The following is a 15,057-nucleotide window of genomic DNA, read 5'->3' as shown; positions in this document are numbered from 1 at the left end:
ACCCCATATTTTATGTTTTCATGGAGTCCAGACTTAAAAAATGCAGGATCAAGGAAAATGTTTAAACACCCCAAAAGATGAGCAAAAACACATGTAATTGGCATATATGATTAAAAATTGCAATCCTCTCCAATACTTTGTGTAAAACGTGTAAGTGAAGGAAGTTAACTAGGAGTTTATTCTCTAGTAGGTGACTTAATGGTCCGATTATAACCAACAACGAAAACTCTAGAAAGGTAAGTGTTCTCCATCGGATGTCACTTGCAACATTCTTGTGGAACACTTTCCACCGCCAAGTGCCGTACAGGTCAGCACTGTAGCAACCGCCAGTCACTGACTACTACGGCCTCTCCAGCATATATTTTTGTTCCGAAGTCAGCGCGTCACGCATAATGCTCAGCGCCGTGGGTGCGCCTGGGTCAATTACACTGCAGTGCTGCTCTCATGCCATCATCCTGCGAGCGCTCTTACATTCTCCTGTCCCAGACATAAATATTTTTTTCTCTTTTTTTGATAAAGACTAGAAATGTACTCCGTAGGAATCAGCATGGACAGAAGTCTTCCGAAGTAAGAGTGATTTCAGGTGTGTTGCAGGGGAGTGTCGTAGGACTGTTGCTATTCACGATATACATAAATGACCTGGTGGATGACCCCAGAAGTTCACTGAGGCTTTTTGCAGATGATGCTGTGGTATATCAATAGGTTGTAACAATACAAAATTGTACTGAAATGCAGGAGGATCTGCAATGAATTGACGCATGGTGCAGGGAATGGCAATTGAATCTCAATGTAGACAAGTGTAATGTGCTGCGAATACATAGAAAGAAAGATCCCTTATCATTTACCTACAATATAGCAGGTCAGCAACTGGATGCAGTTAATTCCATAAATTATCTGGGAGTAAGCACTAGGAGTGATTTAAAATGGAATGATCATATGAAGTTGATCGTCGGTAAAGCAGATGCCAGACTGAGATTCATTGGAAAAATCCTAAGGAAATGCAATCCGAAAACAAAGGAAGTAGGTTACAGTACACTTGTTTGCCCACTGCTTGAATACTGCTTAGCAGTGTGGGATCCGTACCAGATAGGGTCGATAGAAGAGATAGAGAAGATCCAACGGAGAGCAGTGCACTTCGTTACAGGATCATTTACTAATCGCGAAAACGTTACGGAGATGATAGATATACTCCACTGGAAGACTCTGCAGGAGAGACGCTCAGTAGCTCGGTACGGGCTTTTGTTGAAGTTTCGAGAACATACCTTCACCGAGGAGTCAAGAAGTATATTGCTCCCTCCTACGTATATCTCGCGAAGAGACCATGGGGATGAAATGAGAGATATTAGAGCCCACACAGAGGCATACCGACAATCCTCCTTTCCACGAGCAATATGAGACTGGAATAAGAAGGGAGAACCGGTAGAGGTACTCAAGGTACCCTCCGCCACGCACCGGCAGGTGGCTTGCGGAGTATGGATGTAGATGTAGATGACTTGCGAAAAACGTAAAATCGGACAATGTAAAATTGAAATTCCACTGTAAATCCATTTTAAGATGTTTATTGTTGTCAAGCCTTCTACAATTTTTACTCCTCCATTATCAAACTGATGATTCCTTGATGTCTCAGAATGTGTCCTATCAACATATACCTTTTTCTGTTCAAGTTGTACCGCAAGTTTCTTTTCTCCCCAATTTGATTCAGTACCTTTTTTCTTAGTTATCTGATCTATCCACTGAATCTTTTGCATTGATTTCCTTTAGAGTTTGATCAAAGTATACATTGAATAATATTGTGCATAAGCTACAACACTGTCTCACTCCCTCCTTACACTTCATGAGTTTTGAGTACCCTGCCCCCTCACAATCGACATTATAAAAACTTCCTTTAAACCTACAAATGCTATATAGGTTTGCTTTCTTCAATCCATCTTATAAAATAAGTCGCAGAGTTGGTATTGCCTCACATGTTCCTAAATTTATCTGAAACCTAACTTTATCTTCCACGAGATGCTTCCACCCATCTTTCCATTCTTCTGTAAGTAAGTCGTGTCAGCAGTCCATGGCTTAAATTGTTGGTTCTGTAATGTTTACAATTGTCAGCACCTACCTTCTTTGAAACTGGAATTATTACTTTCTTCTCAAAGTTGTAGAGTCTGAGGGTTTTTGTCTATCTCATACCTGGTGTACTTAAGTAGGATAGTTTTGCCACAGTATGTTCTCACAAGGATCTTAATAATTCTAAGGGAATATCATTTATTTCTGCTGCCATGTTTTTATTTAGGTTTTCTGACAAATTCTTCTCGTGGTATCATATCTCCCGCCTCATCATCCACTATTTCTTTTCCCCTTTCCATGACATTATCTTCACGTTAGTTTCCTTTGTACGAGGTGCATTCAAGTTCTAAGACCTTCGATTTTTTTTCTAATTAACTACTCACCCGAAATCGATGAAACTGGTGTTACTTCTCGACGTAATCGCCATGCAGACATACACATTTTTCACAATGCTGTCGCCATGATTCCATGGCAGCGGCGAAGGCTTCTTTAGGAGTCTGTTTTGACCACTGGAAAATTGTTGAGGCAATAGCAGCATGGCTGGTGAATGTGCGGCCACGGAGAGTGTCTTTCATTGTTGGAAAAAGCCAAACGTCACTAGGAGCCAGATCAGGTGAGTAGGGAGCATGAGGAATCACTTCAAAGTTGTGATCACGAAGAAACTGTTGTGTAACGTTAGCTCAATGTGCGGGTGCGTTGTCTTGGTGAAACAGCACATGCGAAGCCCTTCCCGGACGTTTTTGTTGCAGTTCAGGAAGGAATTTGTTCTTCAAAACATTTTCGTAGGATGCACCTGTTACCGTAGTGCCCTTTGGAACGCAATGGGTAAGGATTACGCCATCACTGTCCCAGAACATGGACATCATCATTTTTTCAGCACTGGGGTTACCCGAAATTTTTTTGGTGGCGGTGAATCTGTGTGCTTCCATTGAGCTGACTGGCACTTTGTTTCTGGATTGAAAAATAGCATCCACATCTCATCCATTGTCACAACCGACGAAAAGAAAGTCCCATTCATGCTGTCGTTGCGCGTCAACATTGCTTGGCAACATGCCACACGGGCAGCCATGTGGTCGTCCGTCAGCATTCGTGGCACCCATCTGGATGACACTTTTCGCATTTTCAGGTCGTGATGCAGGATTGTGTGCACAGAACCCACAGAAATGCCAACTTTGTAGGCGATCTGTTCAACAGTCATTCGGCGATCCCCCAAAACAATTCTCTCCACTTTCTCGATCATGCCGTCAGACCAGCTTGTGCGAGCCCGAGGTTGTTTCGGTTTGTTGTCACATGATGTTCTACCTTCATTAAACTGTCGCACCCATGAACGCACTTTCGACACATCCATAACTCCTTCACCACATGTCTCCTTCAACTGTCGATGAATTTCAATTGGTTTCACACCAAGCAAATTCAGAAAACAAATGATTGCACGCTGTTCAAGTAAGGAAAATGTCGCCATTTTAAGTATTTAAAACAGTTCTCATTCTCGCCGCTGGCGGTAAAATTCCATCTGCTGTACGGTGCTGCCATCTCTAGGACATATTGACAATGAACGCGGCCTCAATTTAAAACAATGTGCATGTTTCTATCTCTTTCCAGTCCGGAAAAAACAAATCGGAGGCCTTAGAACTTGAATGCACCTCGTATAGTCCTTCCACCTTTGCTTAGTACTGGCATGCCAGCAGATTTTTTGATATTCTTAGAGTTGATTCCCATTTTTTTTAAGTTCTTTTAATTTTCCTACAGCTGTCATCTATCTTTCTCATAGTCATGTTTGCCTCTACAGCTATGAGTTTCTCCTCTTGCCAGTCCCACTTTTCTATTTTTTACTTCCTATCAATCTCATTTTTAGACATCTATATTACCTTTTGTCTGCTTCATTTGCTGTGCCTTTGTATTTACTCCCTTTGTCAACAAAATGAAATATCCCACATGTTAACCTTCAATTTCTACTGGTTCTCTTAGATGTTCGACTGACGCCTTTGCTGTACCATCTGTGAAACCTACATGTTTGTCTTTATTGTGTTACTTTCCTCCATTTCTAGTTGCTTAATGCTCCCTTTGAAACTCTGAACAACGTACAGTTCTTTTAACTTATAAATGTCACATTTCCTTAATTTCTCAACTTTCTACAGTTTTAATCTGAAGTGCATAGTCAGAACTTATGGTCAGTGTCCACATATGCTCCTGAAAATGTTTTGCAGTTTAAAATACTGTTTTCTTAAATCAAGTGTTAGCCAAGATTAAATTGTGCTCTTTGCTAAATTCTACCAAGAGGCTCCATCTTTCCTTCTTTTACCCCACTTATGTTCCTTTACCTCCATCCATATTCTCCAACTATTCTTCCTTCTTTTCCCACGATTGAATTCCAGTCCCCTATCACAATTAAATTTCCATTACTCTTAATGATCTGAATAATGTCTTGTATCTCATCACACATTCTTTCCATCTCTTTCATCATCTGCTGAGCTAGTAGGAGTATAAACTTGTGTTATTGTGGTGGCCATAGACTCTGTGCTTACTGACATATTGTTACATTTATGACACAGATTTTGCTTTTGGCATAAAAATTACACTTTTAAAGAATTTTTTGTTCTTCGATTAATGACAATGTATTTTCAATTGCAGTCTTGTAACTGAAAAAATTAACTTTGTAAACAATATACTGATTTTGTAATTGATTGGGTGGCTCAGTGGATAAGTGTAATAAATATTTGTGGCACCTGACAATTTTACCTTAAGATGAAATACAAGCACTTCTTACCTCTACAGAATTAAAACTCACAGTTATCTGCACTTCATTATTATTTTTCTATGCATGCTAGCTTGTGCGCTGATAGTTATATATACTACATCTGGTCATCTTGATTGTCTGGCATGAAAACCAGTGTTATTTTTACTTATGAATTTGAAATTTTCCTGTGGGTTTCAACAAATATGGGACTGCCATTTAATGAACATCTGGGCAATTACAATCAAGTCTCACACTGGTAAATATGTCAGTGTTATACATAAGGTAGGCAATTGACAGTAATGGGTTCTAGGGTACAACAGTGTGATGTATATGTGCCTAGCTTATGTCTGTCAAAAGCCACATTCACATATCAAATGAGATCTATTCACTGACAATATATCTCAGGCTATTTTTTGCTCTCAGCTTTTTAAATGACAATTTTTTAAATTGTATTTTGCTACTAAAGAGTACTGCATCGGTGCATCTGATTTATGGTGCCCATTACACCATATCCCTTCCCCAACTGCTTTATGGTGCTATTACAGTGATATGGCATTGTCTTCTACTAAAATGAGACTAACAAATCAAATTCATTTACAAAACACATAGCACAATTTGACAAAAAATGAACCGTATGACTTGGTCCTGCTCTTACATGAACATAGTTGTGCCAGAGAAGAGTACGAGCAAAACATCTAGAAAAGAATACATCCTATAAAACTGAGGAATAATACCCTAACAACCACTCACCACCAAACAACACTCTTCACATGTATAAGGCAACAAAAGCATTTTTATTTAACCATTCTATGAATATGATATTACCTGTATTTCTATTTGAAGTTCCTTCTCTAACAAGGCACGCTTCTTTATCATATCCTTTTTAAGCAGCTCTTTGTGTCTAAAGAGTAAAACTTGGAGCTTTGTTAAAACTTGCTGTCGCCTCCTCTCTTCTTGAGATTCACGCCACTTTCCTGTACGTGATCGTGATACCGCCACTGGTTTCTCTTCACGTTCTTCTGTTGGCGATCTAAAGGTGGAGATAGACCACTCAATTAAAAAAAAAAAAAAAAAAAAAAGGAAACCTACAGGATAATAACTTTTCACAATTTTAATGAGCTATTACGTAAATTAAATAACAAAGCACAATAAAGTCATTTATTACGAAGTTACTAATAAAGATACTGTTCTCTGAGACATATTATTAAACAGTACTCATAATGAATTATACTCAAAACCGAACTGCTATTCTTCAACAACAGAAAATAATGATCTGTAGGAATATGACCTTTCTTGATGGAACAGTAGTAGGGGGCAGATTGATGGATGAGGGGCATTGCTACCACAATTCATGAGTGTAACTAGCACCAGATTTTAATACATGAACACAGTGAAAGAAAATGGAACAAGCTTATAAATAGCATAGCAGAAAGCATTCATTTATTTCAATAAATTCGACAATTTGCACATACTACAAGAACAGGCTGGTACTCTGAAAAACCACTATCTTTTAGTTATGTTATTGTAGATGTAACAGGCACATCATTCACTATTTAGATGTCTGGTTGTCAGGCAGAAGCCTCCTTTTGAAAAGTCAGTGTTCTAAGATAGTACTACAGATAAACCCTACAGTAAAAGCGGAAAATAAGGATTTTTGTTGAAACTAGCTAACTTCCTCTAGCATTCTCAGTCAGTCAAACACTATAGCTTCAAAAGCGAACAGTATTATCTGGAAACTCTATTGGAATCTGCTGAATAAGTTTGTGTATGTTGTTTTAGACAAAGAGTCTTGTGTTACAATTACTAAACTCTTTAATTAATTTCAAAACCTGTAGTAAGAACTGAGGCTTACTTGCACTCCTTATCAAGCTTTGGCACTTTCCTTTTGGGAGACTCCCATTCTTCTTTGGCATCTGAAGCCTCAACAGCTGACACTGTCCCAACAGAAGGTAATGGTCTTTTCTTTGAATTTACTCTGTTTGCTACAGAACTATTTATCACATTCACAGGTGGTGTATCAGTTGGTTTGTCATGTTTCATTTGGCGTTCCTGGTACCGCTGCAGTTGCAAGAGTTTCTCTTCTATGTCTGGATTCAGGTTTTCTTGTTTCAGTGCAGTTTTTATTGCTAGAAAATTAAAGGTTTTACCATTAAAAAATGGAAGAAGAATACAGTATAAAATGGAACGACTGAAATAATTTCAGTTTCCAACAGATTATAAATTATAATACCATCATTCATAATGAATGGAAAAGAATTAATAAAAAGAAGGTTCTCTTTTTTTTCAATGTCTATGAAAAACAACAATATAACAAATAAACACACTCAATTTATACATATAAACTAAGTTTTTTTAAATACAGAATGAATTAAAAAGAAAATAAAAAGTGCAAAAAGGAGACCACAAAAAAGGGCAAGTGAAACAAAGGGAAGAAAGTATGCATGGAAAAAGAAAGAAATTTGAAAATTTTGAATTCATAATTTCAATTTGTAAATGTTGAGTAGTATGTGTAGCCTATGCAGAAGAGTACACCAGCTTGAAAAATTAAGATCGCAAAGTTTTGCGTGGAATCAAACTGAAGAGTAATGAGAATATCGATAGTTGGTGTTAAGAGCTGCTTCCTTTTTGAGACTGAAGTCAGGTGAAAAGTATGCTCGCTTAAAGGAAGTCCCTATAGCTAAGGGATCACCTTCCAAGAATGTATTGTTTCCAAGTAGAGAAGGAATTAGCATATTTCATCAAAATATAAGAGGTATTAGAGATAAAGTTAGTGGACTGCTGATAGATGCTGACTGAAATTATTGGTATATTAGAGCACCACTTAAATAATTTGACAATTCAGAGGCTTCCTTTACCAGGATACAGATTAGCTGGCTGTTGCTCAAGGAGTTCCTTGTGGAGTAGGGGAGTGGCTATGTATGTAAGAAACAATATTCCATTTGAGTCGGTAGACATGACACCGCACTGAGCAGATATTTGAATGATGTGCAGGGGCAGTTGAATTTAGTGAAACTAAACTACTAATTGTTGTTGTTTAAAGGTCCCCTGATTCCGACTTCAGAGCATTTCTGCTCAAGCTAGAGAGGGTTCTATATTCACTTTGTAGGTCATACCAGAAATTACTTATATGTGGTGACTTCAATATTAACTTATATGTGGTGACTTGAATATTAATTTTGTATATGATGGTGCAAGAAAAAGGATGTTGGTAGGTCTCCTAAATTAATATGATCTGATGCAGACAGTGTTGTTTCCAACTAGGGTGCAAGGGAACAGAAGAGAATGTTTTTATTCATTCTTCACTGCTAGATGGGCATTCGGTTAGTAAAAGTGTGAATGGCCTTTCAGACCACGATGCACAAATTTTAGCACTAAAAGGCTTTTGTATTCAAACCAATGTCATATTTAATTACAAGCTATGTAGGAAAGTTAATCAATGAGCAATAGAGAGTTTTTTAAACCTTGTCAAGGATCAAGAGTGGCAGGATGTTTACAGTGCTGATAACATAGATGGTAAGTACAATGCTTTCCTTAACACATTTCTCATGCTCTTTGAGAGTTGCTTTCCATTAGAATGTTCTAAATGGGGTACTAGCAGTAATATGCAGCCTGGGTGCCTTACAAGTGGGTTAGGGATATCTTGTAGAATAAAGTGCGTACTATATCAAAATGTTAGAAGTAGTTACAATCAAGCTACAGTAGCCCATTACAAACAATATTGTTAGGTGCTTAAAAATGCTATTCGGAAGGCAAAGAGTTTGTGGTATGAAAATAGAATAGCTAATTCACAGGATAAAATTAAAACCATATAGTCAGTTGTGAAGGAAGTGTCTGGTCAGCAGAAAAGGTCGACAATATAAAGTCAGTCCACAGTAAAAATGTTTCTGTTACTGATAAATGTATATATGTACAGTATTTAACAATCATTTTCCGAGCACTGCTGGTGAATTAAATAAAAATCTAGTTTCTGCAGGAAATCATGTAACTTTCTTGCCAAACGCCTTTCCGTGATTGATGTCTGAAATACTCCTCTGTGATACAGATAAGGGGGAGATTGAGTCAATAATTAAATCACTGGGGACTAAGGACTCTCATGGTTATGATGGAGTGTCTGACAGAATATTAAAGTACTGTGCTGCACATGTTAGCCCCGTATTTAGCCATATCTGTAATTTTTCCTTTAGAAATGTTCAGTTTCCTGAGCAATTAAAGTACTCAGTAATAAAGCCACTTTATAAAAAGGGAGAAAGGGATAATGTACATAAATTTATACCTATTTCTATGCCATCAATGTTTGCAAAAGTTATTGAAAAGGCGGGTATGTAAGGATACCTGATCATTTTATATCACACGATTTGCTATCAAATGTACAGTTCGGCTTTGACAAATGAATATGATATATTCTCTTTTCTCTGTGAGATACTGGATGAGATAAAGGTTTCGAACGGTTGTCATATTTTTTGATTCAACTAAGGCATTTGATTGTGTTGATCACAAAATATTGCCCCCGAAGTTGGACCATTACGGAATATGGGGAGTAGTTCACAATTGGTTCACCTCTTACTTTAGCAACAGGCAGCAAAAGATCATTATTCACAATGTTGGTAACAGCTGTGATGCGGGGTCTGAGTGGGGTACTGTCAAGTGTGCTGGGGGTGCACCCAAAGGATCAGTGTTGGGGCAGTCCTTACTTAAATAAATGATATGCCCTCTAGTATTATGGGTAACTCTAAAATATTTCTGTTTGCTGATGACACTAACTTGGTAGTAAAGGATGTTGTGTGCAACATTGGCTCGGTTTCAAATAGTGCAGTACATGACCTAAGTTAATGGCTTGTAGAAAATAAACTAACACTAAATCACAGTAAGACTCAGTTTTTACAGTTTCTAACACACAATTCAACAAAACCTGACATTTTAATTTCATAGAACAGGCATATGATTAGTGAAACTGAACAGTTAAAATTTCTAGGTGTTCAGAGAGCCAGTAAGCAGTCATGGAAAGCCCACATTCAGGATCTTGTTCAAAGACTTAATACTGCCATTTTTACTATTCGAGCAGTATCAGAAGTGGGTGATCATTCGATTATGTCATATGGTATTATATTTTGGGGGAACTCTTCCCTTTCTAAAAGTATATTTTTGGCTCAGAAATGGGCTATTCGGGCAATAAATGGTCTAAGTTCACGAACCTCTTGTCAACCCCTGTTCACAAGTCTAGGTATTTTGACATTGGCCTCTCAATATATGTATTCCTTATTGTCATTTCTTGTTAACAATATTAGCTTGTTCCCAAGAATAAGCAGCTTTCACTTGGTTAATACTTGGCACAAATTGGATCGGACTTCTTTAACTCTTGTGCCAAAAGATGTGCACTATACTGCTGCATCCATTTTCAATAAGCTACCACTCGAATTCAAAAATCTTAGCAGTAATCCATACACTTTCAAATCAAAACTGAAGAGTTTCCTCGTGGGTCACTCCTCCTATTCTGTTGAGGAGTTCTTAAAAAATTAAGCTGATTCTCACTGTATTGTAGATTGCATTTACTTGAACTTATGGACTGACTTTTTTTGGGTTCATAAACATTTATTTTTATCTGCTATTACTTTTATCTTGTAACTTCATGTACTGACACGTTATGTGACCTTGGAGTGTTGCTCCTTAATTTCGTCCTATGGAACTTGACATGTAAATAAACAAATAAACCAAGATGACATATTGGTTATATGCAGAATTACTGAATGTGACTCTGCATAGCATGTAATACATGAAACGGAAATATTCTGAAAGATGGCTTGTTACATAACATACAGAAATGGATGCATTTCACAGTATTAGCATATCAAAGTCAGTAAAGAGATGGGGGGAAACAATGAGACAAATGCAAATTTGCATGGTCTAGGCAAACAACTGGATATCAATCCTGACAGCCTGCAGTGTATACAGCTACAAGGTTTACATGATCTAAGTGAGACAAAGATTTGTGAATAAACTTTTGCAAGACAAAATTCTTGTACAACACATTCTCAGCCTTCTTATGGTGTCAAATGTTGAGAAAACAACTTGTACTTTTGATGTATCACCAGAATCAACTGCCTGTCATGTCTATGTGTATGCAATTGTAATACAGAAATAATAATACAGGCTATGATGATTACATCAATATCTGCAGTGGAGGGACCTCCCTCAGAATATGAATAATTCTATGTATGTCTACGTAGCCACCAGCATTAAGAACCTACTTGACGATGCAGCCAATAGTGTAATAACAGTATCAATTTCAACTGGTGCTGCACATTCTGATTTTAATGGCCCTTTGATTAAACAGAATGTACAGGGCAAAATTACTATGTCAAACTTAATTTTATGCCTACTTGAAAGGTTGAGTTTTGTCAGTTGCATACTGACATAAATTTCAGTATTTTTGTGGTGATTAGTGTTCCACTCTGTGCACTGACACAGTTTGTATAAACTGCCTTATTTGAGGTGCTCTGCAACAAATACAGTAATTTACCAGGCACAACAACTCTTTAATCTTGATAGAAAATTGTGGTACTCGGGTAGAAATTTGAGGTAATGCCTTGTACAGAAAGGAGAGCTGTATTTGATATGAAAAGTCAGTCAATCAATCAGGAAGTCAAGCAATCAATAAAAAGTAACTGTTGATAAAAGCTTCTTTTTCTACTCAAATCTGATGTGTCACAAACACTGAAAACATTTTATACTTTTCAATTCTGCATTTAACAATTTACATTACACCAACAAAAAATTCCACAATAAGCTAATACAGGTTGATACAGATCACACACACTTCAAATTTGTTTTTTAAAACCTGAGCAAGGGGCATTTTACATTAAGGAGCACGAGTTTTTATTGTATGTTCCAATGTCATCAAGGTTTTGAAAGCTTCGTCCCTTTCAGTGAATCAAATCAATTTGAGGTCTTCTTCCCTCAAAATGCTTCGTATGTCTCAAAGGCCATTTTTCCCAGTGGGAAGAGGTGGAAGGCAGTTTCTAACGACAGGATTAGATGTGGTTGGTCACATGAGCTACACAAGACCAACCTGTGGCCTCCAAGCCTTTGAAATGCACAGATTTCACACAAACTGAAAGTGTGTTTAATGATAATGTGCTTGTGTCAAGAATGAATCATAGGCAGCCTTATGCCCTCAAATTCTGCACTGCAGCGAACAATTCAAGTTGGGGGCTTACAAACATAGGGAAACATGACTAGAACATGTATTTCTGAGTGTCTAAAATATACAAAGGTGGAAGATGTCAATGACGAACAACGGGGCAGATGTCAGAGGTAGATCTAACCCAATGAAATTGTAGACAAAGTGTGAGTAACTTCAAAATGTGCTCGTTGATTAAGTGATGTAGTGTCTGTAGGCTTTTGTCTCAGGATCTTGGCCAACATCTGTTAAACACTTTTTCTGATGTTTCATCAGCACAGATGGCTGACGTCATCAAAGATTCATCCTATATTTCAGGTAGTGGACTGGAGTGAAGACTGCATCTGGAGATGACATATATTTGTCGTGCCAAAGTCTGAGGGCCTTTCCCTGCTCATTATTGATGTGGTTCTGACCTTGTTACCTGCAACAGTTATTCACTCCAGTGTGGGAATATAGCATCAATTTAATTTACTTTTTTTGTGCTAATACTATTTAATGTTCCTGAATTTCAATGGACTCTCTGAACAATTGAGGTTGGTTAATTCTTCTCCACAGCAAGAACCTCCCTGTTAGCAAATTTTATTGCATGGTTGGTCTCATGCAGTGTGGCCAATTGTTCACCTGTCCCAACATGCAATACCGTTAATGTTCCATGATCCTGGTATTCATGGATGGCTTGTTCAATAATTTTCTACGTGAATGGGGTATGTAGTGCATCCCTGACATTGTGAGCATGTCTCTTTTGTCCCTTGCTGATCTGAGACACACTCTCATCTTGTTAGTTGTTTTATATATAGTTTTTATGTCGAGTTTGATTAATATCCAGCCAATTCTCTCTATCACCCGGCAGAGGTAAGGCAGAAAGTGCTTACCTGGCATTTCTTCTTCTGGTATGTCACTTTGCAAGGTGTAAGGTTTTGTGACACTTTTTACTTAATTGGCAAAGTACTGACTGTTTCTCAGAATGCATTCAAAGTGAGGGATAATGGGTACTCCGTCAGTTAAAGAAAGTGTGTCCTAACACCCAGCAAAATGACAAGTCAGATGAAGAAATGTTAGGTGCAGCCATTCTGCCATACATCATCCCCAGAGTGATGGACAGATCAGCCATATACCGTGCAAACACAGTTTAAGGAATATTTAAAAGTGGCCAAGAAAATAGAATACCAATGGGCGAAAGGGATCTGGAGGTGTCTGTGTTACAATGACTGTATGATCTGTCTGTACCAGAATCATCAAACATAAATGATACAGCAGGTTGGAACAGGTGGAAAAATGGTCATGGCATAGCACACGCTGAGTGAGACTGAGCACATAATAAAATTTTCAGACACATGGGTTCTCACTGCAGACAAGAATTATCATGCTATTTTGCCCTGAGAGGCCATTGGAATTCAGAAATGTGGTACAAGCTTTTAAGAGAAAGATGGCAGCCATAAGATAAACAGATCCTTGAGTCTCACGTTACAGGTAATAAAGGAAGAACCAAGGGGTAATGACCAGGATCTGATTTGATACATAAGCAGAAGGAAGTGTGTGTGTGTGTGTGTGTGTGTGTGTGTGTGTGTGTGTGTGTGTGTGTGTGTGTGTGTGTGTGTGATTATTTTACCTAAAATTGGTGGAATTTTTCAACATCGTCATTATATTGTGGGCAGAGAGAGAGAGAGAGGGAAAGAGATAATGAATTTTCTTAATTGCACAATCCAGAGACCAAAAGTAGTATTTTTCAACAGCACATAAGTAGGGATAGGGAAATTTTGTAAAACCGATAACATAAAAAAAGCGAAATTGCTGTTTTTTTGTGAAATAATATGAAATCAGTGACTTTTACAAAATACTGAGAAATTTCTCATTTTCCCCTATAAAACATATTTTAAATATGAGAATAGCAATTTACCAATATTTGTAACTGAAAGTGAAAGGAAACATTGAAATTGGATCCCCCCCCCAGGGCTGAGGTTCATCTATAATCTTAAAATGACAGTTCTTTTCTTGTACAACTGATTACCTGTATGATATGACATTAAAAATGGCATCAAAATTGGAAAAACATATCTCCAAATTTGGAAAAAAAATAACACCAAAACTGAGAACAAAATAATGCCACTGCATGGTGCGTGCTCACACCATGTAGGGGCATAGCGTGAGTGTGGGCTTTCTAGCTCGTCAAGGGATAAATCTGAAAGCCAGCAAGTTTTCCATCTTTTCAAAATGCCTATTGAAAACTCAATGCTCCTACTTTTCTGTGAGCAGTCTCCTTTCATCCTAAAGTATTTGGATTCTACAAAAACCTTCCTACAACATTTATTAAGAACTTCTCCTTGATAAAATAAATCTATAGAGTTACCTTCTTGTACCAGAAAAAAGATGCACCCCACCCGTAATCTATATGCGCTTCACAAACAATGAATGTAACTTTCATACAAAAGATTTCAAATGTTTAAGAATCACGTTCTACTATGTCAGGAGGTAGAGTGCTGATGCTCATATACTCCATTAGTATACAATACACCCAATGAGATGTCACTAATTTTGAGGGATCTGATAGTCAACCACACTCATTCGAAGTATTGTTCTCTCAGAAGAGGATATTACTGGTCAAATTCTATGTAAACCAACAGTAGATATTGTTGTTGTTGTGGTCTTTGGTCTTCAGCCCAGAGACTGGTTTGATGCAGCTCTCCATTCTACTCTATCCTGTGCAAGCTTCTTCATCTCCCAGTACCTACTGCAACCTACATCCTTCTGAATCTGCTTAGTGTATTCATCTCTGTCTCCCTCTACGATTTTTACCCTCCACGCTGCCCTCCAATACTAAATTGGTGATCCCTTGATGCCTCAGAACATGTCCTACCAACCGATCCCTTCTTCTGGTCAAGTTGTGCCACAAACTTCTCTTCTCCCCAATCCTATTCAACACTTCCTCATTAGTTATGTGATCTACCCATCTAATCTTCAGGATTCTTCTGTAGCACCACATTTCGAAAGCTTCTATTCTCTTCTTGTCCAAACTATTTATCGCCCACGTTTCACTTCCATACATGGCTACACTCCATACAAATACTTTCAGAAATGACTTCCTAAG

At 37.8% G+C, this 15,057-nt stretch overlaps 1 protein-coding gene across 6 annotated transcripts in view; it reads right to left on the bottom strand.

Moving 5' to 3' along the window:
• Nucleotides 1-15,057, bottom strand: part of LOC126272806 (nucleosome-remodeling factor subunit NURF301) — a 282,822-nt gene that overhangs the window by 20,872 nt on the left and 246,893 nt on the right. For all 6 annotated transcript variants that reach the window (XM_049976036.1, XM_049976004.1, XM_049976012.1 and 3 more), the window contains 2 exons: nucleotides 6,645-6,918; nucleotides 5,618-5,822 (listed from right to left, as the gene is read on the bottom strand). In XM_049976036.1, the coding sequence (XP_049831993.1) occupies nucleotides 5,618-5,822; nucleotides 6,645-6,918 (479 nt within the window). The remainder of the gene's footprint in view (nucleotides 1-5,617; nucleotides 5,823-6,644; nucleotides 6,919-15,057) is intronic.

This window comes from Schistocerca gregaria, chromosome 1, assembly GCF_023897955.1.
Source record: "Schistocerca gregaria isolate iqSchGreg1 chromosome 1, iqSchGreg1.2, whole genome shotgun sequence".
NCBI lineage: Eukaryota > Metazoa > Arthropoda > Insecta > Orthoptera > Acrididae > Schistocerca > Schistocerca gregaria.
The sequence above is the reverse complement of the archived record's forward strand: the minus strand, read 5'-3'. Positions and strand labels throughout refer to the sequence as shown.